This window comes from Panthera leo, chromosome B2, assembly GCF_018350215.1.
Source record: "Panthera leo isolate Ple1 chromosome B2, P.leo_Ple1_pat1.1, whole genome shotgun sequence".
Classification (NCBI taxonomy): domain Eukaryota; kingdom Metazoa; phylum Chordata; class Mammalia; order Carnivora; family Felidae; genus Panthera; species Panthera leo.
In genome coordinates this window covers 3,255,783-3,281,162 of record NC_056683.1, presented here as the reverse complement: position 1 = coordinate 3,281,162, position 25,380 = coordinate 3,255,783, and the positions used below count along the sequence as shown (strand labels likewise).

The window sequence follows — 25,380 nt, the reverse complement described above, 5'->3', positions numbered from 1 at the left end:
TTTTTTAGTTTGTTAATGTAGTGTATTACACTGATTGATTTTCTAATGTTCAACCAGCCTTACATTTTAGGGATAAACCAGGGGTGTTTGATCATGATGTATGATTCTTTTAATATATCAATCGATTTTAATTTCTAAAATTTCACTCAGAATTTTTGCATCTATGTTCATGAAGGATATTGGTCAGTAGTTTTCTTTGTTTGTAATGTATTTGCCTCGTTTTAGCATCAAAATGATACCCCCATCATAGAATGGGTTAGGATAGGTGTTTGCAAACATTTTCTTGAAGATGCCAAATAATAAGTATTTTAGGCTGTGCAGGCCGTAGGGTCTCTGTCACTCCTCTGCTGTTGAAGTGAAAAAGTAACCACAGATTCTACACAAATGAATGGCGTAGCTGTGCTCTAATAACACGCTATTACCAAAATCAGCCGAAGGGCTGGATTTAGTCTACAGACCACTGTTTGCCAACCCCTGAATTAGGAAGTTTTTCTCCCCGAATCTAACACTTATGAAAATGTAAAGACCATCATAAAAGAAGAACAAGTTTGGGGGACTACTGGATATCAACCCCTATCTTAAGCTATGGTAATAAGGGTGATTGGTATTGGGCTCAAAATATACCCACATGTATACAGTCACCCGATTTGCAACAAATAGAACACTTCAGTGCAATAGTCTAGGGGTTGTCTTTTTAATAAACTGCGTTGGGTCAATGATACGTCCATATGGAAACATCCATATGGAAAAGACCCTTACAAATCAATAAGTAAATGATAAATAACCCAACAAAAAATGGTCAAAGATATTAATAATCTCCACTACATGGTATTCGATGTACAGTAAGCATATGAAAGGGTACATAACATCATTACTCATGAAAGAATTGAAAATTAAAATAACAGAATAGCGCTGTACATCTTCCCAGAAGGACAAAAATTAACAAGCCTGACAAGATAAAGGCAAAAATATGAAGTAATTAAAATCAGTTTATATTGCTCACAGGAGACTGAGTTGGTCTCTATTATCTATTTTGGAAAAATATTTGTCAGCGTTTCTGACAAGCGAACATATGACTACCTTATAAACGGTCGATTCTGCTCCGAATTATATGCCTGAAATGAGTGGATGCATAAGTTCACCAAAATACATACACAAAAATATTCATAGAGCTTATTATATTCATAATACCCAAACAAACTAAAAGCCTCTGAAAAGTAACCAAGCGTATGAAATTTAAATTGTTAGCATTTCCTGAAATTGTCTTGTAAGCATTCTTAAAGCACAAATTAACACTTCAGCCCTAAATTGTCACCATTTCTTCCGGGCCACTAGGAGTCAATCAAATATTTTATCATGTGTCTATTATTTTTAATCAATAAAGAAATCTAAGAGCTCAAATTACAAACTTGAAAGTACTGACTTTGTGGGCGCCTGGGTGGCTCAGTCAGCTAAGCATCTGACTTCGGCTCAGGTCATGATCTCACAGTTTATGAGTCCGAGCCCCATATCGGGCTCTCTGCAGTCAGTGTGGAGCCCACTTCAGATCACGTCTCCTTCTCTCTCTGCCCCTCCCTGGCTCCTGCTTTCTCTGTCTCAAAAATAAATAAAAACACCAAAACAACAACAACAACAACAAAAAAACAACAACGCCTAAAGTATTGACTTCGTAGCATAATTAATGAAAATATATTAAATTCACATACAAAGTCATAAATTCAAATATACTGTGGTTTGTTCATCTCCAGTTTGTCACTTCTTTACATAAGATGGGCTTTTTTTTTTTATCAAGCACAGAAATAAAAATATTTTAAAGTGGCATTTGAACCAATCATGCTGGAAAGTCCAAACACGATGTGTAAACTACCAACCTGCCCTGTTATCAGAATAGAACAGAAGGAAACCGGCGAGGATACTTTCTGAGTTTACGAAAGTAGTTTGGAAGGTCTCTGGTTCTACTCCTTCTGCACGGAGGAGGCCATTCTTCCAGGGTTGTGTTCACGGGGCCTGAAGGACAGAAAATGGGAGTAAGTGGAAACGCGGTGTGGGATACTAGAGCCGGGGGCTGTGGGCCGAGGGAGGCCGTGAACATCTCACTTTGTTTCTGGTGGCAGGATTACTGGGATTAAGTGTAAAGGCCCCTCTGGTCTCTTCTATTAGACTGAGAGCAGGGGTGATGTCTGACTCCTCTCTGCTTCCCAGAACGATGGAGTTTTGGAGTGGTGGTGGGTCCGGAGCCCACGGCCAAGAAAGAATTCTTGTAGACGTCTTTGGTGCCAAAAGGTGATTTCATGAAAGCACGGGGACAGGACAGAAAGAGCTGCGCTGGGGTCAGAAGGAGTGACTGATTAGGGAGGCCCCCAGAGGGACTGCGATGTACTACAGAGGACTCCTAAAATGCCAGAGGCCTTTCTGTTATCAAGCTAAGCTTGTCCCTTAGGACAGGAGGGGGTTCCTGGAGAAATGCTCTACTCCGGATTTGCCTCAACTATTTGCCAACGGGCTGCAGGTTACTAAAAAATGGAATTTTACCTGTCATTTCCCTCTTGCCTCTGTTCTCCGCAGCGCTGTGGAGGGAGGGTGACATTAGGGCTCCAGGAGAATGAGTGATTTACTGAGAAATGGGTAACTGAAGGAGAGGCTCACATGCAGGGGCTCCCGTGTAGGAACAGGTCTGGTCTCAGGTTACCTGCCTCAGGTCACTAGGGTGCACCTGCCGAGAAGTTTCAGCCGCGCTAGTTAGTAAGGAAAGAGTTCCAAGCTAGATAATGAGAAAAGTAGGCAGGAGAACCGTGAGAAGAACATCACCGCTGGCCATTTGAGTTAACGTGGGGGGTTGGGGGTGGGGGCTGAGAGTACACGTTGATGTTTCTGTTTGTATAAAGAAGTTCCAGATGGCTGCACCCCAAACTGGTGAACGTGCTTCTTTGTTATCGATGGGGGAGGTCGGCGGTCGAGGAGGACGGTGGGAGCAGGGCTCTTTCTTGTGTTCTTTATATAAGCAATTATTAAACCTTCGCAGCGGACGGATAGAAACCGGAAATAAAACAAAGCTCTAGCTGCATTACCCAAAATGGCCACAAGGTGCCGACAGAGTCCAACGCTCTCCCCGGGCGCGGGCGGGGGTGGTTGGGGGAGGGGTGGGAGGAGGAGACCTGGCCGGGAGCCCCTCCCCGCTTGCCGACCCCTCTGCCTGTTCCTGCGGTGCAGTCGCTGGAGTCGCTGTCTGTGTCACCCTTTGTCCCAAAGAGAAATAGCTTCGTTAACTGGGCTGACTTCTTACAAAAGTCGGAGAGGCAGGCAGGGGAGGGACTGAGGCGGGATGGAAGCTACACAAGTCCTCCTCAGTTACAGCGTCTCGCCCACAGGGTGTCACTCTCCGCGCCTACACTGGGCGGAAGGGGGACAGTGTAAAGAAACCACGTATTACGTCAATCATGAATATTGTCACAAAAGTCCCAACAGATGCAGAGTTGAACAAAACACAAGATCCTCGCACCTAAATTCAGAAGTGATGATCTGTAACACCATCCAATATCTAGTGCTTACAAAGAAAACCCCTCAATTGCCTCAAATACTTTTTTACAATAATTTATTCTATCTGAAGTAGGATTCCATTGGTTGCTATGCCTCTCAAATCTATTTTAAAGCCTAACCCTTATCCAAATGTCCAAATTAGCCGAGTTTGCTCTCCGGAAAAGGGTTGAGAAACAATCTGGGTGATGGCAATTCTCACTGCTCATGGATTGTCATTGCTTGCAGACATTTTCTGCGAAAAGTGCTGGGGAGAAAAGTTATTTTATAAGAAGAAATACTGACGTTTTCATGTGAAAAGTTAACATCTTTCCCAAATGTCCATCGACTGATGAATGGATGAAGAGGGTATGGTATATATACACAATGGAGTATTACTCGGCCATCAAAAAGAATGAAAGCTTGCCATTTGCAATGACATGGATGGAGCTAGAGTGTGTTATGCTAAGTGAAATAAGTCAGAGAAAGACAAATATCCTATGTTTTCACTCACATGTGGAATTTAAGAAACAAAATAAATTAACATATGGAAAGCAGGGGAAAAAAAAAAAAGAAAAAAGAGGGAAACAAACCTTAAGAGACCCTGAAAGATCTAGAACAAACTGAGGGTGGGGGATGGGCTGGATGGGTGATGGGTATCAGGAGGGCACCTGTTGGGATGAGCCCTGGGTACTGTATGCAATTGATGAATCACTGAATCCTGCTCCTGAAACCAATGTTGCACTGCATGTTAACTAACTAGAATTTAAATAAAAATCTGAAAGGAGAAAAAAGTTAAATCCTTAAGTTTATAATTGAAGCTCCTCTGAAACTCGTAGTTTTTTAACACAATAAACAAATTTGTTTTCTATATCCATAGATAAAATGGGAAAAGGTATCTTAACACTTTTATTATTCTCACTTAGAAACTAGAAGGAAAGAGAGAAGAAAAGAAGGTCTGAACCTAAAAATCTGACCTCAGGTGAGATCGAGGTCAGATTTCAGCACAGACTTTTCAACCCCTTTTTCATTTTAAGTTGACATTCACTAATATTTTCTCCTTCCCAAATTAAGGAAGAAAGAGCCTAGAAGCGTGGATGTTGCAAAATAGCTTAAGAGAAAATGCCTCCTCTAAGGGGGTATAATGTAATACTCTTTTCTTCGTGGTTAGTACTTTTGTTTCCTGTTTAAGAAGTCCTTCTCTATAGTGAGATCATATTTTCCTAGCTGATCTTCTAAAAGAAGATTTACACTTAGGGGGTCTTCCTACAATCACCCATAACCAACTGCACTCATCAATTTTTTTTGAGCAGCCTATCGTTTCCTCACTAACGTGAAATTTCAACAAAAAATTAGATGCGATCCTTGGCTTTCTATCTAATTCAGTTGGTAAATGTGTTCATCTCTGTGCATTGCCACCCAGTATCAGCTAAGTGTTTTATCACATCAGGTTCTACCTCTCATCGAGAGCTTCTTGGGTTTGTTTTTGTTTTGTTTTGATTTTTTTTTTTTTTTTTTTTACCATTTTGCTCTTTAAATAAATGTTAGGATTAGCTTCCAAATTCCAAAACTGACATTAGGATTTTGACTGGAATTACCGTGAATACCAATTTTAGAAAACCTGACATCTTTAATATTTCGTGCCCATGAATGTATTATATCTTTTCATTTAATGCCTTTAAATAAGGGTCTGATATCATTGGATTTCTTCTTGACCCATTATATTTACAGCAGCTATTATATGGTTCTATTACATATATTTAGTAATGTGTGAAAAAGTTTGTGGTTACATAGAAATTCAATTAATTCGTGCAAATTGAGAAGTAAACCTTGGCCAAAGACCAAAATACACTCTTTTCCACATATTGCTTTTCCATGACAGTGACGATGTTCTCGTTTTGCCTGTCTCAGTCATATCCTAAGAGCAGAGGCAGAATCAGTTCAGTTATAGAAAATAGCTCGTAATCCCGAATCCACTGTTCTTCTGGTTCCACGGTGAGGCCATATGTATACTGCGTCACCTGTAGAGTTATGTGGCACCAAGACACCATGAATAAGACAGTAAAGGAGAAGGAAAGAAACACCAGAGATTAGGTTAAATAGCCAACTACACACGTGAAATCTCACAGGAGGAGACCGGGTAGACAGCACAATTTTTTTTTTTTTTCAGCTCGGTTATCTGAAAACCGTTTCACCAAGTGACCCATTCGTAAGAATTATTAAAACTTTGTGTACTTATGAATTTTGTAGTAACTTACATCAGTGTAGTTTAACTTGTACTTGAAGGTTTCTGAGACTAAGTCGACCGGCTTCCATTGTATCTTTTTTATGACGGCCTTTTAAAGAACACTCCAACGTTCTCTGTCCCAGGTGCCTGCCTGTCCCTCCTAAAAACAGAGGGTGTGGGAGGGAAGAAGGAAAACAAAAACTTATACAAGATTGAGAAACAGAGGAATCCGAAAGCCCAAAGTCCTCAAGACTTCCCACATGTCTCTCTCATTCTCTTTTTTTTTAATTTTTTTAAATGTTTATTTTTTAGAGAGAGAGAGAAACAGAGCGCAAGTAGGAGAGGGGCAGAGAGAGAGGGAGGGAGACATAGAATCCGAAGCAGCCTCCAGGCTCTGAGCCGTCAGCACAGAGCCTGACGCGGGCCTCGAATCCACAAACTGTGAGATCATGACCCGAGCCAAAGTCGGATGCTTAACCAACTGAGCCACCCAGGTTCCCCCTTCCCATATGTCTCTTAAGCCAGTCCGTGAATCTAATTAAAATTGTTTTACTTTATATCAGAAATGGCTCATTTTTTGTAAATCAATAAAATTTAACAGTGTGATCTCAGTCTCCGCTGGCAGACATATTCCTCCTTTGAGTACTAAAGCTTTTAAGAACAAAAAAAAAACGAAAATCCAATAAACTCAACAGAGAGAGCCCTGAGATGCAAGGATGGAAAGTGGGTGTTTTTTGAGCTGGTGATTAACCCTAAGAGCAGAGGGACTACCCCCTTTCTGCTTCTTTGTTCTTTGGCCAATGTGTTTTGGCAATGGCAGAAATTATGCCTATTTGTCACTCTTCGGTACCTATACATTATCCAGTTGAATGGCACTCCAATAACTTGCCAAACTCCTAGATGCCACTTTAACAGAGTCTCCCAGTAATTGGTAAGGCTGTGCTCATGAAGGATGTGGTGCCCGTGAAGACTGGTGAGTCCCATGCCATCTTCCCATTGCCTTACCCTTTTTCTAAAATGACCCGAATGCTGTGAGATAGAGGCACAAAGTATTCAGGAAGTTCATGGATAATCTTGCCAGCGACGGCATGAGAGAAGGTGAAAGACACCAAATCTAGAGTAAGTGTCTGTGTCAGTGAAGTCCAATAGCTGCCTCATCCATGACAACATGGATGCAAGAAGAGCGGTCCCGGCATATGGGACACTTAGCAGTGTCAGGATCCAGGTCAACTCTGGTGAGCTAAGTCTATACCAAAGAGCTTGTGGATAACCTCCAGCAGCATCACCCTGGCCACCTTGCTTGGGCCGTAGGAAGGGTGTTGAGAAAAAGAAACTTTGTGACATGCACACGGTGGCTGTCGTATGCCTGAGTACCGATAGCCTCCTCGGAAGGACACACCTGTTGGTTCGCATCCACAAGGGCCAACGTCATTCTTACACTCTGGGACCATTCTGAGTCCATCCATATCACTCGTCCCCCAAATTTGTCCCCAAACCTCCACTTTTGTCCCCTTCAAACCCTTGCCCAGCCAGACACACATACATCAGTTTAGCTCGATATCTTAGATCATTTCTCTTTCCAGCAAAACTAGACAATGAGATGCCATTCTCCTCTCTTTTCTGTTGTGTTTCATGGGTACTTTTGAGCGGGACGTTGTTATTACTCGTTCTAATAGTGCCCTTTTGACTGGTGTCAGCAGTGGTATTAGCTCAAATATGTTGAAGCCTTACTATATGCAACACATTGTTAACACAGTAATTCACAAGGGGCGCCTGGGTGGCTCGGTTGGTTAAGCGTCTGACTTTGGCTCGGGTCATGATCTCACGGTTTGTGGGTTTGAGCCCCGCGTCGGGCTCTGTGCTGACGGCTCAGAGCCTGGAGCCTGCTTCAGATTCTGTGTCTCCATCTCTCAGCCTCTCCCCTGCTCATGCTCTGTGTCTCTCTGTCTCTCAATAATAAATAAATGGCAAAAAAAAAATTTTTTTTTGAAGATATTAATTCACGAGAAGCACTACCAAATCCTCCTTTGGAAATGAGGAAGAAAGCGACAGAAATTAAAGTCATGTGTAAATGCAAATTTCAAGTGGCAGGGCCTAGTTTCAAACCTAGGTAGTGTTTCTCAATCAGGTATTGACAGGAAAAGTCCTCAGGCTATTGAAAAATAGCAAAAAACATAACTATGTTTCAGAAGTAGAAATAATTGGGGTGTGAGCTACTTGCTCTAAAAATTATTTTCCTCCTTCAGCACTTGCTCAGGCCGAGCCTTGCGTGTATCACTTCCTCCTGACGATCAAGTACCGATGTATACGTCATAGTTTTGTCGATCTGATGGTGTACAGGTAATAGCAGAAGAACAAACAACGTGTTCTTCTGGTGTCCCGATGTCAAACAAATAGTATCGTTTCCACAGTGAGGGTGAAGCAATACATTTGCAAAGACTGGAGAAAATACTAGTAATGTGCAAAACAAATGCTTCAGGTATGCCAAACAGTGTTCTTAAAATTCAAAAATTCCGTTCTAGACTTATGGGCAGAAGGCATAGGCCTTCATGGAATGCAGACTCTAAACAGGGTTGCATATCCAACATTTGGGGACAATATCAGGAAAAGTGGTTCTTCGAAATTAAAGCTTAGCATAAGTCGTTCAAATCAATACTTTGGAAATATGGTTATTATGAACTGGGTATTTGCCATGTATCATCAAAACTTGAAAATAAAATTGACAAAAGTTATAATGGAATGAGCTTTAACGTACCAAAGATAGAGTTGAAGAACAGATATCCGCATAGGTATCTAGATATAGGGTCATGCATCTTTCAATGGACTTTGTCAGCGTGTCTCTATTAACTCCCTGGGGAATGGGTGCCTTGATTTCCACAACCGATGTAGATTAGCTGACAAAGAAATATGTGCATGGTAGAAACATGAAATATCATTTGATATAGCATAGCTTGAAAAAAGATTTCTTACAAACAGCCGGTTCATCTAACACAATGTTCAAGGCATCATTGTGGTCTATGATCTCTGGGGAAGATGGGCCAAATAGTCGTAAGTATTTGAGCAACAAATGTGTGTATTTTGGGATAAGATATAACACCATGTACAACGTACACTTTTGTAAATGACATACTGTATTAGGTTAGCTTTGAACCAATTCTTCCGAAGCTGGTTAGAAGTAGGTTAAAGTGATAACAGTTTAGGGGAGCCTGAGTGGCTCCCTCAGTTAAGCGTCTGACTTTGGCTCCAGTCATGACTCAAGCCCCACATCGGGCTCTGTGGTGACAGCTCGGAGCCTGGAACCTGCTTCGGATTCTGTGTCTCCCTCTCTCCCTGCCCCTCTCCCGCTTGTGCTCAGTCTCTCTCAAAAATAAACAAACATAAATAAATAAATACATAAGTACATATAAATACATAAATAAAGTGTAACAGTTTTTCAAGCAAAAGATTAAACTCTTTCCTTATTTATAAGGGGACCCCATCCAGGTGCAAATAACTCCACAGATGAAAATTTGATTTATTTTGCTGATTTGTGTATGGCTTAAGCAGTTTAATTTTCTGAGTAATAGGATAAATTGGCCGGTTATCTTTTCAACTTTGTTGTTTCCAAAAAAACCTTAGTTTTCACAAAGTTTCATCTGGGAATGGACTATTGCCTACGACTCATCCTCTGTCCCAATCCCTCTGCTTTTTCCACGAATTCGGGCTTTGTATTCTCATTTCTGTATCCTATAGCACAAACAACAAGAACAAAAAGTATTTAGCTTGAACATTATCATCTGATTACTTGGATTAATGGAGAGGATCAGGGGGCTCATATGACAGAAGAAGTGACAAAAATTATGTTGTTTCCAGGTACTCGGTTATCATTAGTGTGGGGTGGAGATGAAGGAAAGAACTTTCTCTTTTCTTCCTTCTTTATTTTTCCTGTCTTGACTGCACATTTTCTGTGGGGAAACATACAGCAAACCACTTAGTAGCAATTCAAATAGATCTGCATGAGGAACTATACGGAGGCAGTTCCCAAATGCTGCACAAGGAAAGGGAATTTCGGAGAGCAGGTCAGATTGACGTGGGCACTGAACCAGGAGTAGGATTCGAGTCAACAAAGGAGAAGCCTATATGTGACATTGGATCTAACAAAACATTGTTTTAGACATTATCGCTGTATTAAATTTAGATCCGTTTTAGATAAATCGGGTAATTTGTTTATATCAATTAAATGCATTTAAAACTACTACCTAAACCCCAAACCAGCCGGACTGGAGGCTTCCAAATGCTTTACAGATCATGGCTGTTTAGCTAAGAGACACAAGATATTGAAGAATTATAATCTAGAGACACATTGTTGGCTGACTGGTTCTTATTTGTGGCAACCTAACTGACGCGGGGCGTGCTTTTTCCTTACTGGTTCCCAACAATGTCAAACAGCAGATTTAAGCGCCAACCAAAGGAACTTTAAAAGAAACACTGATTCTCGTTTTACAAGAGTCTGGGATAGATGCTATCAAGCTTCTTTGCCTTCACCGAACCCCCAAATAGCCCTGTCTCGTCATGGTAACATTTTCCATTATATGGGTATATGGCAGAAGGAAAGCGGCAGCCTAATTGGAAATACAGCATTGGTACTTCTCAGCCTGAAAACATCTTCAAGATTCCTCTCTCCAACGAAAATCCCAAGAGGAAATACTAAACCTCACTCCTGACAAGTTTAGAAAGCTTAAGAGGATGAAACAGGATAGACAGCCGGAGAATATTTACTCTAGGTGCCTGAGTGTGCTGGGCTTGGGGGGGGGGGGGGGGGGGGGGGCGGGTCTCAGATGCCAGAACCAATCAGGGCGCAGAGAGGAAGGGCGGCAAATTCAAACTGTAGGCACAACCCCTGAAACCTGGGCACGAGTCCAGCTCTGTTCAAGGGGTGACTGGGGAGTATTTGAATTTGCTTCCAGCTTATTTTTCCTCTTCCATCGTTTACTTAATTCTAAAGGTTATTCGGACTGGCGACAGAGCCCTTTTGAAAGTAGCTAGCTCCTAAGTGAGGGACAAGCTCAGAGCCTTTGTTCCTTTGCACAGGAGTCCCAGAGCTTGGCTGAGGCCCAGTATTAGTTTTGCCGCTTAGTTACTGTAATAGGAAAAGCCGGGGATTGTTCAGACTAACTACTGTAATGAGTCACAGGATCAGCACAGAATAAGCAAGTGGCAGCTCTCTCTTTGAGAATATGGGTGGCTCTTAAAAGAGCCGTTAGGGTTCAGTTTGCAGCCAACTCACTGTTCACTTGGCGCTGGTGTACTTGGTGACGGCCTTGGTGCCCTCGGACACGGCGTGCTTGGCCAGCTCCCCGGGCAGCAGCAGGCGCACGGCCGTCTGGATCTCCCGGGACGTGATGGTCGAGCGCTTGTTGTAATGCGCCAGGCGCGACGCCTCGCCCGCGATGCGCTCGAAGATGTCGTTCACGAACGAGTTCATGATGCCCATGGCCTTGGACGAGATGCCGGTGTCGGGGTGCACCTGCTTCAGTACCTTGTACACGTAGATGGAATAGCTCTCCTTGCGGCTGCGCTTGCGCTTCTTGCCGTCCTTCTTCTGCGCCTTGGTCACCGCCTTCTTGGAGCCCTTCTTCGGGGCCGGGGCGGATTTGGCCGGTTCAGGCATGATTCAGAACAGCTCAAGACTCCTGAAGAAAAAAACAAAAGAGAAACTAGAAGGACGTAATGCGCCCCTTTTATATAGAACCACATATGCAAATAAGGCGTAAATTAGAGTCCTGTGTCTGATAGGTGGCCGCTCAGGGCAACGTCAGGAGTGAGTTCTGCCCAATCGGAATACAAGGATCCCAAAGTTGCATTTCCATTGGTTAAGATGAAGCTGCAATGTTAACCAATGAAAACTTTTGTTTTTCAAGCCCAATAAGGGTTATAAAAACTGCTACCCCGTTCGGTTTTGTTTTGGCAGTTATCGCAGTGTAGCTTTTCTGAGCCGCAATGTCTGGACGCGGGAAGCAGGGCGGCAAGGCTCGCGCCAAGGCCAAGACGCGCTCGTCGCGGGCCGGGCTGCAGTTCCCGGTGGGGCGCGTGCACCGCCTGCTCCGCAAGGGCAACTACGCCGAGCGGGTCGGGGCCGGCGCGCCGGTGTACCTGGCGGCCGTGCTGGAGTACCTGACGGCCGAGATCCTGGAGCTGGCGGGCAACGCGGCCCGCGACAACAAGAAGACGCGCATCATCCCGCGCCACCTGCAGCTGGCCATCCGCAACGACGAGGAGCTCAACAAGCTGCTGGGCCGCGTCACCATCGCGCAGGGCGGCGTCCTGCCCAACATCCAGGCCGTGCTGCTGCCCAAGAAGACCGAGAGCCACCACAAGGCTAAGAGCAAGTAGTGGTCTATATGATAGTTTACAGTAGCTCGAGTAAGTCGAGTCCAAACCCAAAGGCTCTTTTCAGGGCCACCTATCATTTCTGGAAAAGAACTTAACATTTCTTTGACATTAAGGAAACAGATGTAGGGAAATTGGGTCACTCTTCACGATCCTCCGTTCTGGGTTGAAAGCAGGACACCATAGATTTAAGACTAACGTGCAAAGCGGGGTAGATTTCAGCCCATGGCGGTGATTGGGGATAGACTTTTTCGGTATCTTCATTGTTTACGTAGCTTTTCGGGTAATGAAATTTGGCGCAAAAAAAGTTGCCCTCCCTGACTTGGGCGGACGGCGCAGCGAGCAGCCGGCCACCGGCGGCGCCAAGAAGCCGCACCGCTACCGGCCCGGCACGGTGGCCCTGCGCGAGATCCGCCGCTACCAGAAGTCCACCGAGCTGCTGATCCGCAAGCTGCCGTTCCAGCGGCTGGTGCGCGAGATCGCGCAGGACTTCAAGACCGACCTGCGCTTCCAGAGCTCGGCCGTGATGGCGCTGCAGGAGGCGTGCGAGGCCTACCTGGTGGGGCTCTTCGAGGACACCAACCTGTGCGCCATCCGCGCCAAGCGCGTCACCGTCATGCCCAAGGACATCCAGTTCGCCTACAGGCGAACGGAGAGCTTCAGGGCCCGATTGTCGTGCGCCATCCCAAGGCTGGCCGCCACGTCCAGTCTTCCTAACAGTACCTAAGTTTTGAGACACTGCCCTCGCCAGCCCCCTCCGTGTTGGCAAATGAATGAAATACTGGGATTACGCTGGTAGGTAGGACACCGTTCGGGAGCCCGAGAAATGTTTCTCCTGTTGGGGAGGAGCCTAAAATCTTCAGTGCCGTTGGTTGCTTCCGGGTAGTTATTTCTGTCCCACTTTAAGTTAGTTCCCACAGCTATTGCCATTGACACGTAAAGTGTAGTTAAATCGCACAGGCTGTTCCGCCTTGCAGACTTCAAGGTCCACGTGGAGTAAGGAAAATCCTATAAATAGAGGATTGTATGGTTTGACCAGGGAATGCTTCTGAATGGAGGGGTGCAGTGTGCTGTGGCTCCCGACGACCCAGGTCTCTCCGCCCAGCTGACCGGTTAGGTGTGGAAGGAGGTTGATTGACGTGACTTACTTTTGTTCCTGTTGTCACCAAATAAGGAAAACTCTCTCAATGGTTTTGATTGCCCAGGGCACAGTCTTGCCTCCTACTTTCTGTGCCCTGGACCCCTGTCACGGATGTCATCTCAAAAACGGGGAGAAAAACGTTCTTTGCTTTTTTTCTTGAATGTCACGGACGACGTTGGCTGCCTGATGACATTTATGGAAATTCTTCTTAGGATAATATTTCAAGGGTATAAAATACAAACATTGCAAAAAAAATGTTTATTCCACTTCTTATCCAAATTTTAAAAAATAATAAATTTGGTAGGAGGGATCAGTGTGTTTATATAGTTAGCACGTTCCATAATACAGTCTTTTGGAGACATCTGTGATTTCCAGTGAGTGACAAAGTCACAGGTACTGAAATTGAGGGCCCAATATCGTCATAAAGGGAAATGCTAAAGTTTAGTCAGAGGCGAACTATATTTTTCCCCATCCCAACTCACAGGCTTCCCCCCCTTATCAGCACCACCACCCCATCCACAGGCTCCTGATTTTTTTTTCCTTGGAGGTATTGTGGCGTATATGGACTCCAGGTTAAAAGCACTTGCTCTCAAATTTGGTTGACCTACCCGTTATTTTTCAACCCGATAAAATTTGGGGGTGATGGTGGTGGGGTGGTTCGGAACTGACGGCCAAGAAAGAATTTTTGAAGTCGTCTTTGGTGCAAAAACGTGATTTTCTTAAACCACAGGGACAGGACCCGTGGGCAGGAAGAGCTGTATGGGGTCGTGACGGGTAGCTCATTATATATCCTCAGGTTGGGAGGGGGTCAGGGATAGAGTAAGTCTCTAGGGTATTTTGGAAGCAAGGTTTCCGGGGCCTTGAGGGGCTGGTGTTGCGAGGAAAACACCATTTATCACCGTTTGGTAAAACCTCAGCCGTGAGACCCTTCAGATATGTATCAGGGGCCATAAGCTTAGAGTATGATTGCCAGCATATACTTGGGGCAGTTGAGATCAAGGAAGCTTCCAAAGGAGTTTTTACATGTTAAAGTAGATTTACAGGATCCTGGGGGTTGGGATAATGTTAAGCTAAGGTTCTCTTTTGTCCCCAGCAAAGTGCCATCATCGAGGCAGCTGAGCTCCTGGCTGAGGTCACTCTGCCGGTTTCAAGGGCTTGTCAATGGGTTGTAGGCAGTAAAGGAATTTAATTTTTCACTTGCCCTAGTTTCCCGCATTCACCATGGCCAGCACTGAAACCTCTTTCCTTTGTTCCTGGGCGGCCAGGAGCATCTGAGGAACATCACACTTGTCCCACCTGGGGGGAGGGGCGGTGTGGTGGCCTGTACTTTATCCTCAGCTCGCCTCATCAACTGTAACTAAATTTTTCCCGGAAAGTGCCCCTTCCTGTCTGGAATGTTTTAACACTCGAAGTCTATTAATATCTCATATTAATATTCACACCTTTCAGTTGTTTCTATTTCTTGTACTTAAAATATAAGTACTGCGAATCCCAGTGTAAATATGACTTTTTGGAATCAAAATAAATGCTGACAACTTATCTAACAATGATGGGCCCTCAAGTGCACACTCCCCATAGTAAAATATTTTTGACTTTTGATGGGATTTTTAGAAGCTGGGTGACCCAAATGATTTTATTCATTATTCAGTTGTTCTGTCTTTAACTATGTCTTCTAATTATAGGCCAAGAAAAATAATTTATCCTCTATGCTTTTGAGTGTTTGGCTGAGACCCCTGCAATAGAAGACAGTTTTCCCAAGAGAAAATCACACAGAAGTTTATTTAAACGTTGTCAAACAACAAAAATTCAACTGACTAAAGGTCAAATTGGCTTTTTTTCTATGATTCCTGGAGCAGGCAGCGTCCCATCTAGCAACAGAAAGGAGTTCTGCTGCGCTAAAGAAAACGAAAGGCTTTTCAAGGTGGGAAAGCAGCAGAAAAAGGAAATTATTAGCAAAGAGTGCATTGTTTCAGTCAAGGGCATCCTCCTAAAGGGATTGGCTGGGCCTACTGGTGGATTATCTTCCCAGCACAGACTAGGTTAATTGCTCCTTGAGTGGCTAAAGGTTCCATTCCCAGGGGGGGAAACCGATCAGATTAGGCGTTCAGGCTTGGTTTGCTGCAGTGGGGTTTCGCACACGTGACTCCATCTGGGGTTTACCGTCTATGTGACGTGTCCCCCGTGTGTACACAGGAGATACACTGGGGAAGATGAACTCCAGAGGTGCCTCGGAAGTACGGCTTAAGTACCGTCTACAGCTTGTCAGGAAGCAAGAATTCCTGTCCCCTTCAAGGGTCCTTCTAGCTGGACTAAGAATCCCATTGACGTGAGAAAAATTAATAGGAGAAAATCAAATTTAACAGCATACATATGGGGAACCCACACAGACATGGAAATTCCAAAGACAGCCAGGACAAACAAGGCATGTATGTCACCCTGAACTAAGAAGGGGGCAGAGGTCTGGGACTAGGAAGGGAAGGAATGCATTCACAGGGCAATAGGAGCATGCTAATTCCATGTTTGTCCTGCCATTATGGATGGGTCACTCAGATCAACTTTATCGCCGCCAATAACCCTGTTCTGGGAAAGACCCCCAATTTAGGTTGTTCTATGTAGTTAGTACCAAGAGTTTCTCCGAGCCCGCGGGGTCTTCACTGCCTTCAGCTCAGAATAATCTTCATGCCCAGTGGCGCATCTTGGAGCGGCCTGCCCTTGGCCCCCACGAGCCGAAGACAAAAGGTGAGGGGAAGTCAGTTATGGGAAGGTCACCAGGAGAACAAGAATGAAGTCCGTCAGGCAGATTTAAGTTGCTGCCTTCTCCGTTGATAAGGGTCGAATGCTGTCTACTGGTGTGGCCGGGTGAACTGGGGAGACCCTGAGCCCTAAGACCTCGACCAAGCCCAGATCAAAGATGTCACCGAAGACTCTTGGTCGCCTCATGAGAAAGAATTCAAGGGCAGACACAACACAGTGGATGAGAGGTACCCTCGAGATGTGAGAGCCGGTGAGCTCAAGGGAGGGAGAGAGCACGTGTGAACCAGGGTTGAGGTTTCTGTCAGTTATTGACAGTGGTTAACAAGGAGGAGGAATATTGATTACCTGGGGGCGGGGATTTCTTGGAAGCAGGGTTTTGGGCCTTTTCCTCCTCACTTGCTGGGGGGCTTCCTGTCCTGGCGCCGCCATCTTGGGCCCCTCCAGTGTGCTGGGGCTTTCAGGGGAGTGTGGCCAGACAGGCCTCTGACCCACCGTGCAGCTGGGCATGGCCTCCTCCGCCCTGGCCTCCAGGCATCCTCTTAGAGCCTAACTAACTGCCCACTGTGACACTGGAATTAATAACCTTTCCCCTTCCTGGTAGAAAGGGAAGGAGAGACATCTTGATAAATCTACTTACTGTTTTTAGAGATAGAAGGGAAAGACCAAGAGCTTTTCTGGTCTCTGCTTTATCTCAAATGCCTTCAGCTGAAAATAAACCTTATGCCAGAGTGGAATATTCTGGGGTGGCCTATTCTGCCACCTTTCAATACCTAATGCTAATATGTTGTTGGTATTTGTTAGTACAGAATTAGGTCAGTATTAATAAAAAACCTGAGGAGCACTTGGGTGGCTCAGTTGGTTAAGCATCTGACTCTGGCTCAGGTCATGATCATGATCTCACAGTTTGTGAGTTTGAGTCCCACGTCAGACCCTGCGCTGTCAGCTCAGAGCTTGGAGCCTGCTTCAGATTCTGGGTCTCCCTGTCTCTGCCCGTCTACCACTCACGCTGTCTCTCCCTGTCTGAAAAATAATAACAAAAAGGTTTTTTTTTAATTAAAAAAAACTTTAAATCTGCATTGTATTTCTAAGTAATACACAGAGAACATGTCTAAACATTTTAAGGCAAACTAAAGCTGTCTCTTTACAATACTTCTCAGTATTGTATCTTAACTCCATCACAGGATACTATGCCCCTCGGGTCTTTTGCCTAAATTAAGACACACACTGGAAAAAAGAGCTTAAGGAAAACGTGGGACAAACGTCAGTATGAGCAGTTGAGCAGTAAAGGTCAGGTCTTGGGGCCTCTCTGGTGACATTGTCACTTTCCTCCAGTACTGCACCACTTACCTGCTGAGTTTTCATCTGGTAAGGAATGAGAAGACCAAATTCTCTGTCAAAATTTTGGTTAAGATGAACCTTTATGGATTTGTCCCGAATATTTGGTCAAATGCACAAAGACATATATATTCAAGGTGATTGCAACATTGTTTTAGTACCAAATTTCATCAAACCTAAAACACTCACTGTTGGAAGTTAAATAGCCCATTCTGTGCCAATAACCTGTTAAAAAGCAAAATTCAGCCAAGTAAATCTAATTGGCTTCGTTAAATGAAGATTCATGAATTGGGCAGCATCTGAGGAACTGTATAAAATGGAAAGTTTTTATAGGAAGAAGGGTGGGGCAAGAAAGTTATAAACAAAAGAAAAGAAAAGATTGTTTCCGGCCAGAGCACCTTCCCTTAAGGGTAAAGTCAGGGGGTCTGATTATGCCGATTACCTCACCTTCCTTTGGAGGATGAACAGGCCCCCTGAGACAGATTATACCTCTTTGGTGCTTATCAGAAATTAATTCATGTTAATTTTAGCCATTCTGACAGGTGCGTTTGGGAAAGTATTCTAAGAAGATAACGCAAATACCCAAGGCAGTCATTTACACGAAATGTTTAAGCAAGATCAAAAAAGGATAAGGAATTTAAAGATCAAGTCTAAGATCAAGAATGTTTAAGGACGATCAAGAGCAGAGGGGCCAAGGGGTGAAAGCGAGTTCACAGAGTGGTCAGAGGTCACAGGCAGAGGTCACGGGCAGAGGTCAGATCATGCCAAGCTGAGTTGTATAAACCATCCGAAATTACCATTCGAAGCTTCGAACGTGGGAGTAGCACAACCCGACCTACATTTTTTCCGGAAGTTCACTAACACAAGTGTATTGTGAATACAAAGTTCAGAAGTAAGGCTAGAAGTTGGGAAACCATTGCTGTAGTCTGCTCGAGAGATTTGGCCTAAAGGAAACGGTACAGAGTCATTAGGCATAGGATGTATTTGGCAAGTGTAACTAACTGAGTTTGCTGCCGAGGTTCGTTATGCACATTAAAGTACGTGTCTTTTCCATTAAAATTGTCTTGTTATGTACCAGTCTTCCTTCCCGGTACTTACAAATGAAGATTTCCTTTAAAAATGTAAATATCTCTTACAATAAAGTAACTTCTATTTTCAGACATTCTCCTGTATCTGCTGTTTCGCAAAAATAATCAGTTCAGAATAATCCTTACGAGAAAGAGGCACACTCAGCTACCCTTCAGCTGTGAAAGGTACAAGGAAAATACCTTGATTTGGATGAAGTTTATCTTGATCTATAAAAGTCAGTGAGTATGAGAAAATGGCCCAAATGGCATCATATTTTCATGAACTAATACACTGTAGGTTTATAGAAAAATAAATACCTTCCGCTATCACTTTCGGAAACTATAAAGAGCCTGACCAACTTTCCAGATCGCTGCCCACTGCCAACTTTAACAGGATGCGTTGCCAGGCAAAAATCCATGAAGTCAAAGAGGGAGGCTACTGGTTGGTGGGAATTTTACTGATTTTTAAAGTAGAGAAAGTAGGGTCTGTAAAATGTATTCCAATTAACTCATGTTGGAGAAACACAATTAAAAGCAAAAGGAGCGGGGCGCTGGGGGGCTCAGTGGGTTAAGCATTCTTGATTTCCACTCAGGTCATCATCTCATGGTTCTCACATCTCAGCGCTGACAGCGTGGAACCTGCTTGGGATTCTTGTTCTCTTTCTCTCTCTCTCTGACCCTATCTTCTGGCTCTCGCTTTCTAATTAAATAAATAAATTAATTAATAAGTAAATAAATTTAAAAAGAAGGAAAAGAAAACAATCTTTTTATTCAACACACATTAAGCCAGAATACTATGCTCATCATAGGTAGTCTTCTAAAGAGACTGCAAAGGCACAGAGAAACCTCACTTTTTTAGTGAGATTTAATAGCTAAGTGGGTACATCCCTTTACATTAGATAGGTTTTGCGGTGTGGACGCAGGTAACAGCTGAACTTGGGTCCCTTTCCTTCTCAAGAAGCTGGCAAGTAGAGGACTGTTTCCCCTGATGATTACCTTTCAAAGAGAGTAAGATCCTTGAGGAAAGTCCCTGAGTTAAGGGGCCAGCAAAAGACTTATTTAGCCATAAAAAGGCAAGAAATTCTGAAACAGAAAATGGAAAATAGAAGGACCCTCAGGGAGAATTAAGCCTCTTATTTCCTATTTGCATTTGCCCTTGAACTAACCTATGCTATCCGTCCCTTTATAAAATATATAGAATATACCCCCACTGGTTGAATGGGTTTTGTTTCTTCAAGTGTTGGGCAAGTGTTCTTTTATTGCCACATAAACGCAGAAAAGAAATTTAAATATCTTAATGACATTTTAAAATTATGTGTATTTCTTTTATAAAATTTAAATGGAATACTTTGGAAATACTGTAATGCAACATTTGCTAAAAGTAATTCATTGATATAAAGGGTAGCAATAAAATCATTGGATAGCAAGGGGATTACATGCTAATGCTGAAAAAAGTGTTAAAATTTCGCAGAATTTAAGCAAGAGTAAAGTTGTATATATATTTTTTTCAGCTAAGTATATTTTCATAAAGATTTTCGTAGAAAGACCAAAGTGTACTTTTTTTCCCCCTGCATTAGAATTTTTACTTGTTCACTAATGACAAATTAATTGCTCTTATAATTAATGAGAGCTTTTAAAAAATTTTCAAATGATATATTACCTAGGGGAAAAAAAAAAAAAAAAACACCTCTACTGAGATACACTTAAAGACCTGGATGGATGGAGAGATTCAGTATTTTTCAGGTTAGGAAAACACAGTATTTACCATAATAAATGTATAGCGAAATGCTATTTTTCAATGTTACAGATATAACCTTCAGCACTGCCAGTAGACTAATCAGAGGAACAGTGAAAACTCAAGAAATAATTTTAAGTGAAATATTCAATATATGAGCAACTAATTCCCTCAAATCGGTGGGGAAAATAATATGCTCTACTGGTTAGCTAGCTGGTTAACTTTTTAAAAGTTAATTCTCTATACAAGAAACCAAGTCTGGATTATTATAGTTAAGATTATCTTAATGGCTCTCTTCATTATGAGTAAAATGTAGTAGGAACTGCTGTTGAAACTGAAAACTGCTCCACCTTTGCTGGAAGAGAATTTAGCAATACACCTGCAAGATCTTAAAATTCTCTGTTTTACTAGCACATCTTGTTCAACATCTAGGAAGTTAGCATTTGGAGCATTATTCCCCCCGTATAACCTTACAACATGCACAGTCTTACACACATAGCAAATGCATGCATATTTGTAGAGACATAAACGGAGTATTTTCTTCCCTGTGCTCTTTAAAGTGTATCCTCTGCAGTGTTAAAGTTTCGTTGCTTAATGAGGATGGGGTACGGAACACGCTACACGAGAACGAGGGGAAATTGCCCGGGTCCTGGGTGTAAAGCGCTCCGAGAACAAAGGAGGCTCGGGTTTAGGTCCCTCCTCCAACCCAGGCGGACTTCCCGCCGCTGCCCTTCCGGTTCTCACTCCGGTCCGCAGAGGTTGCCTATAAAAGAGAGCTGCGCGCTCTGCCTGCATTCTTCTGCTCTCAGACTTCCGGAAGATGTCAGGTCGCGGCAAAGGCGGGAAGGGCCTGGGCAAGGGGGGCGCCAAGCGCCACCGCAAGGTGCTGCGCGACAACATCCAGGGCATCACGAAGCCCGCCATTCGGCGGCTGGCCCGGCGCGGCGGCGTCAAGCGCATCTCCGGCCTCATCTACGAGGAGACCCGCGGGGTGCTCAAGGTGTTCCTGGAGAACGTGATCCGGGACGCCGTCACCTACACGGAGCACGCCAAGCGCAAGACGGTCACGGCCATGGACGTGGTGTACGCGCTCAAGCGCCAGGGCCGCACCCTCTACGGCTTCGGGGGCTAAAGTTTTTTAAAGGTTCCCGTCGATTATCAAAAAGGCCCTTTTTAGGGCCCCCAAGTTTTCGTTAAAAGAGCTTTAGTGCTTGTTTATAAACGGGTCTCGGTAGAGCCGTTTTTAAATGCGGCTTAATGGTTACTTCTGCCCCGGGAGTTAAATGTGGCCGAAGGATGGGAGTTGAGACCCAGCGGGACAGGACCTGGGCCTCCCCTCCCGACCGCTTTTCACTGCGCGGTGGCATTGCACGGCATCTGGTTATTTTTGGATCATTAGCTTAGTCCAAAGATTGAGAAATCTGGAAGCGTCCGGCCTTAAGGGCCAGGCCCACACTAACCTAAGCTAACACCGACCTTTTAAACACATCCCTTCATGTCCGATCGTGAAGAGGCCAAGCAAAGTAATGTTCCCCTTAACAGGAAACTTGTTTGCAGAGAGCTCTAGAAGAGAAAATCTATCTGTCCTCTTGCACTGTTGACCACATTCATGATTTATCCGTTCCTTTCTCTGTTGGAAATTTAAATTGCTGTATTTCCCTCCATGACCTAGCACGGCAATGGGCATTGTACTCAGCTGTACGCCTTCTCTCCTTGCTTATCTAGGAGTGGGATTGCTCACCAAGATCTGTGCATATTCAACTTGACAAGAAATGCGCAGCTTGCTTCTCAAGGTTGTAGTTTGGGCTACATTCCCGTATTCCACAAGTGCCGAGAGTTCCTGCTACCCGCCCCCCCCTCCCCCCCGCAACATTTGGCAGACCAGGTTTTTGCCTGTCCGCATTTGCTAAATTGTATCTCATGTATTTAAATTGCATTTCTCTGATCGTAACAAAGTTGTTTGCTTTCTTACAAGATTTTTGGCTATTTTGGAGTCAGGTCTAATAATGTTGGGTTTATATTCTTAAGAGTTCTTGCAAATGATGCTTGTTCCTACAGGAGTTATTTCCTTCGGTTCCTCAAAGAGGCTGCTCATGGCATTATTGGGCTTGGAGATGGAAACTTTTCTGAAATTACTGGCAACTGATCGTCCTACTCTCTTAGTAAGCAATGATTGATGGCCCGAATGCCTAAAATTTGCAAGCCATTATGAAAGACAAAAGGCAGAGTGAAAGAGAAGAAATCCTGCCTATAATTTGTTTCAATTTGTGGTAAATACTTTCCGTGGACTCTTTCACGTAATCTTGATCGGTTTTATTATTCTCATTTTAAAATGGCAAAATAAAGGCACTGCCAGCCAAGTCAAATAACCAAGTCACAAATATATTCTATAACACGAACCTGTAACGTTTTTAACCATTCTTCTCTGCTTAGCGCGGCTAGAGAAGCCATCACCAAGAGTCGGCTGTAGTCCTAGTCCCGTGATGAAGAAATGGCAGACGTGTATCAGGACAAGTACAGGGACAGCTCGTGACTATCCCAATCTGATCGTTATTCCGATCTCCTCTACAGTAGAGCCGATTGTGGGCCTAAGAAAGTCACTTTTATCATCTCTATTCACACAGATTTCATGCTCTCTCTGGAGAGCACATAATTCACGAAGTTCAGATCAATGCTCTCCTACAGATAGGCGAACACATGCACAGACTTTAATTTACTCAAATCAGTAGAGGCACGAGATTCCAACGGTTACTTATATGCCCTTATTTCCCCCCATTATACCACCTGTCCCTTCTCTCTCTGGCAGTATGACAAACCAGTAAGCTAGCCACAGTATTGCGAGCCCTTGTATTCCATTTCTTTACTCAGGAGAAAAGGTAAGCTTATCTTTGCCTTGCATACCTCTCTCCCTCAGGGTGGTCTGGCACTGTCCCGGCCCCAAATGGGCCGGAGAGGCCCACTTTTTTTCCCCTAAGCTGGGTGAAAGCACTGCTCTACGAATCTAACGTGCCCTCCGGCGCACAGCATCTAATTATATCGTACCGCCTAGGACACGCGATAACCGGAGGTAAAAGTCTGGCTCTGGAAGACCAGTGGGGACTGAATTTACCAATAGAAGCAGATTAGAACGCCTAACGGAGAAAAGTTACAAGACAATAGGCTGTTAGGATCGACAGGAAGCCACTCTTGCTCACAACCAAAGGACCCACATTCGCGCTACAGCCAGGAATCATTTTTAGTTCACACAACACACGTATACAACCTTGTGTTACTCTCCCGTTAAGGGGCATACTAGAGTGTTTGCTGCAAACACGCAAGAGTCAACTCACAGCACATCCGGTTTCCTTCCAGCCAGAGGCGGTTACGGGCACAGTAGGCATTACTCACTGCAATGGAATCCTCATGGTTGCCTCAAAGAAACCGCCTGAACTGGAGCCTAGATTCTAAACATGTAGTTACAGCTCTGATATTGACAGGTTAGCGGCTCTTAAAAGAGCCTTTGGGTTAAATATTCTTACTTGGCAACTTTACTTCGCGCTGGTGTACTTGGTGACGGCCTTGGTGCCCTCGGACACGGCGTGCTTGGCCAGCTCCCCGGGCAGCAGCAGGCGCACGGCCGTCTGGATCTCCCGGGACGTGATGGTCGAGCGCTTGTTGTAATGCGCCAGGCGCGACGCCTCGCCCGCGATGCGCTCGAAGATGTCGTTCACGAACGAGTTCATGATGCCCATGGCCTTGGACGAGATGCCGGTGTCGGGGTGCACCTGCTTCAGCACCTTGTACACGTACACCGAGTAGCTCTCCTTGCGGCTGCGCTTGCGCTTCTTGCCGTCCTTTTTCTGCGCCTTGGTCACCGCCTTCTTCGAGCCCTTCTTCGGGGCCGGGGCGGACTTCGCTGGCTCAGGCATGGCCGAGAGAAGACCTGTCGCGCTGAGAAGAGAAACGAAAACTATACTGCGGGCAAAGCGCAACTTGTCCTTTTTATGTAGAAGCCCTTATGCAAATAAGGTGCAAGTTACAGTCCTGGGTCTGATTGGTGACTAGTCAACTTGACGTCATCAGTTAGTTCTGCCCAATCGCAACGCGAGACTCCCAAAGCTTCATTCTCATTGGATGAAATAAAGCCACCAGCTTGGCCAATGCAGTCTTCTTTTTCGCGCTCAATAGGGTTATAAAAAGTGCTGGCCTGGTGCTGGCTGTATCAGGTACACTCTGTGCATCTGGGGTCGTCATGTCTGGACGCGGGAAGCAGGGCGGCAAGGCTCGCGCCAAGGCCAAGACGCGCTCGTCGCGGGCCGGCCTGCAGTTCCCGGTGGGGCGCGTGCACCGCCTGCTCCGCAAGGGCAACTACGCCGAGCGGGTCGGGGCCGGCGCGCCGGTGTACCTGGCGGCCGTGCTGGAGTACCTGACGGCCGAGATCCTGGAGCTGGCGGGCAACGCGGCCCGCGACAACAAGAAGACGCGCATCATCCCGCGCCACCTGCAGCTGGCCATCCGCAACGACGAGGAGCTCAACAAGCTGCTGGGCCGCGTCACCATCGCGCAGGGCGGCGTCCTGCCCAACATCCAGGCCGTGCTGCTGCCCAAGAAGACCGAGAGCCACCACAAGGCCAAATAAGCAGTAAGGTTAGGGAAGTTGCCAAACAAAGGCTCTTTTCAGAGCCACTTAAGCCATCAAAGAGAAAGCTGATACACACTATCTGCTGTGTTTTTTGGTGACTGTGTTGTAAGGCCTCGTTAATCACGTGGGAGATGAAGTGTCAATTCTACGGGCGATAACTACATGTAGTCTGACCTACAGGAAGGACAAGCTGGAGAGAAGGGGTAGCGGGTTTAGGACAGGCTTGTCCAGAGGTTTCAGATGGAGCCAGTCAGGCAAATTCCTGAACTGATTTTGATTACGTTATCCGTTACCAGTTTTAGGCGGCCAAAAGTACTGGATGCAGTGACCACTTTTCCAGAAGAAATTTAGCTGTATGAATGTACTAGAAGAGTTCTGGAAAAGGACACTGATTCTTAAGTGCTCTGAATTCTCAGGTGCTGGAATTCTTAGTGGTCTTCCCCTTTTAAGATTTCATTACGAAGGTAGTCTGACTTACTGGTTAAAAGTACACAGAATTTACTGAATCCCACATTGGTAAATCCTTGGTCCTATTTCTTTGGAGCCCATGTGTTCATTTGATTCACTCTTCCAGCAGCTCAGGACCCAATAGCGGATGCAACCTAGAAAATCTGCCTC

The 25,380-nt window shown here is 44.7% G+C and overlaps 5 protein-coding genes across 9 annotated transcripts; 3 read left to right on the top strand and 2 right to left on the bottom strand.

Moving 5' to 3' along the window:
• Positions 1-1,661: 1,661 nt before the first annotated feature.
• Positions 1,662-11,412, bottom strand: LOC122219431 (histone H2B type 1-J). Of its 4 annotated transcripts, XR_006202363.1 has the most exons (4): positions 11,007-11,412; positions 8,496-8,634; positions 5,772-5,900; positions 1,662-3,385 (listed from the first exon to the last, which is right to left on the bottom strand). XR_006202363.1 is itself a non-coding variant. In XM_042937680.1 (2 exons), exon 1 carries the CDS (start codon positions 11,388-11,390, stop codon positions 11,010-11,012), a length of 381 nt encoding a protein of 126 aa, XP_042793614.1. In that variant the 5' UTR covers positions 11,391-11,412; the 3' UTR covers positions 9,450-9,466; positions 11,007-11,009. The 4 variants fall into 4 exon arrangements, 2 of the variants coding, with proteins under 2 accessions (XP_042793614.1, XP_042793615.1); XR_006202364.1 differs by lacking the exons at positions 8,496-8,634; positions 11,007-11,412 and having other exon boundaries at positions 1,662-2,007; positions 2,533-3,385; positions 5,772-6,024; XM_042937680.1 differs by lacking the exons at positions 1,662-3,385; positions 5,772-5,900; positions 8,496-8,634 and adding an exon at positions 9,450-9,466.
• A 295-nt stretch (positions 11,413-11,707) lies between these two features.
• LOC122219414 (histone H2A type 1-E-like) lies at positions 11,708-24,819 on the top strand. 2 transcript variants are annotated; one of them, XM_042937661.1, is made up of 2 exons: positions 11,708-12,097; positions 24,751-24,819. In XM_042937661.1, exons 1-2 carry the CDS (start codon positions 11,720-11,722, stop codon positions 24,757-24,759), a joined length of 387 nt encoding a protein of 128 aa, XP_042793595.1. In that variant the 5' UTR covers positions 11,708-11,719; the 3' UTR covers positions 24,760-24,819. The 2 variants fall into 2 exon arrangements, with proteins under 2 accessions (XP_042793595.1, XP_042793593.1); XM_042937659.1 differs by lacking the exon at positions 24,751-24,819 and having other exon boundaries at positions 11,708-12,204.
• Positions 12,386-14,946, top strand: LOC122219405 (histone H3.3-like). The gene has a single exon (XM_042937652.1). The coding sequence runs from the start codon at positions 12,396-12,398 to the stop codon at positions 12,834-12,836; it is 441 nt and encodes a 146-aa protein (XP_042793586.1). The 5' UTR covers positions 12,386-12,395; the 3' UTR covers positions 12,837-14,946.
• On the top strand, positions 20,096-21,290 carry LOC122219447 (histone H4). Its single transcript, XM_042937699.1, has one exon. The coding sequence runs from the start codon at positions 20,962-20,964 to the stop codon at positions 21,271-21,273; it is 312 nt and encodes a 103-aa protein (XP_042793633.1). The 5' UTR covers positions 20,096-20,961; the 3' UTR covers positions 21,274-21,290.
• Positions 23,634-24,089, bottom strand: LOC122219438 (histone H2B type 1-K). The gene has a single exon (XM_042937687.1). The coding sequence runs from the start codon at positions 24,047-24,049 to the stop codon at positions 23,669-23,671; it is 381 nt and encodes a 126-aa protein (XP_042793621.1). The 5' UTR covers positions 24,050-24,089; the 3' UTR covers positions 23,634-23,668.
• Positions 24,820-25,380: the final 561 nt, after the last annotated feature.

Excerpts from the sequence above, each read along its gene's own strand:
- LOC122219431 (XM_042937680.1), bottom strand. The coding sequence starts at position 11,390 with ATGCCTGAACCGGCCAAATCCGCCCCGGCCCCGAAGAAGGGCTCCAAG.
- LOC122219414 (XM_042937659.1), top strand. The coding sequence starts at position 11,720 with ATGTCTGGACGCGGGAAGCAGGGCGGCAAGGCTCGCGCCAAGGCCAAG.
- LOC122219405 (XM_042937652.1), top strand. The coding sequence starts at position 12,396 with ATGAAATTTGGCGCAAAAAAAGTTGCCCTCCCTGACTTGGGCGGACGG.
- LOC122219447 (XM_042937699.1), top strand. The coding sequence starts at position 20,962 with ATGTCAGGTCGCGGCAAAGGCGGGAAGGGCCTGGGCAAGGGGGGCGCC.
- LOC122219438 (XM_042937687.1), bottom strand. The coding sequence starts at position 24,049 with ATGCCTGAGCCAGCGAAGTCCGCCCCGGCCCCGAAGAAGGGCTCGAAG.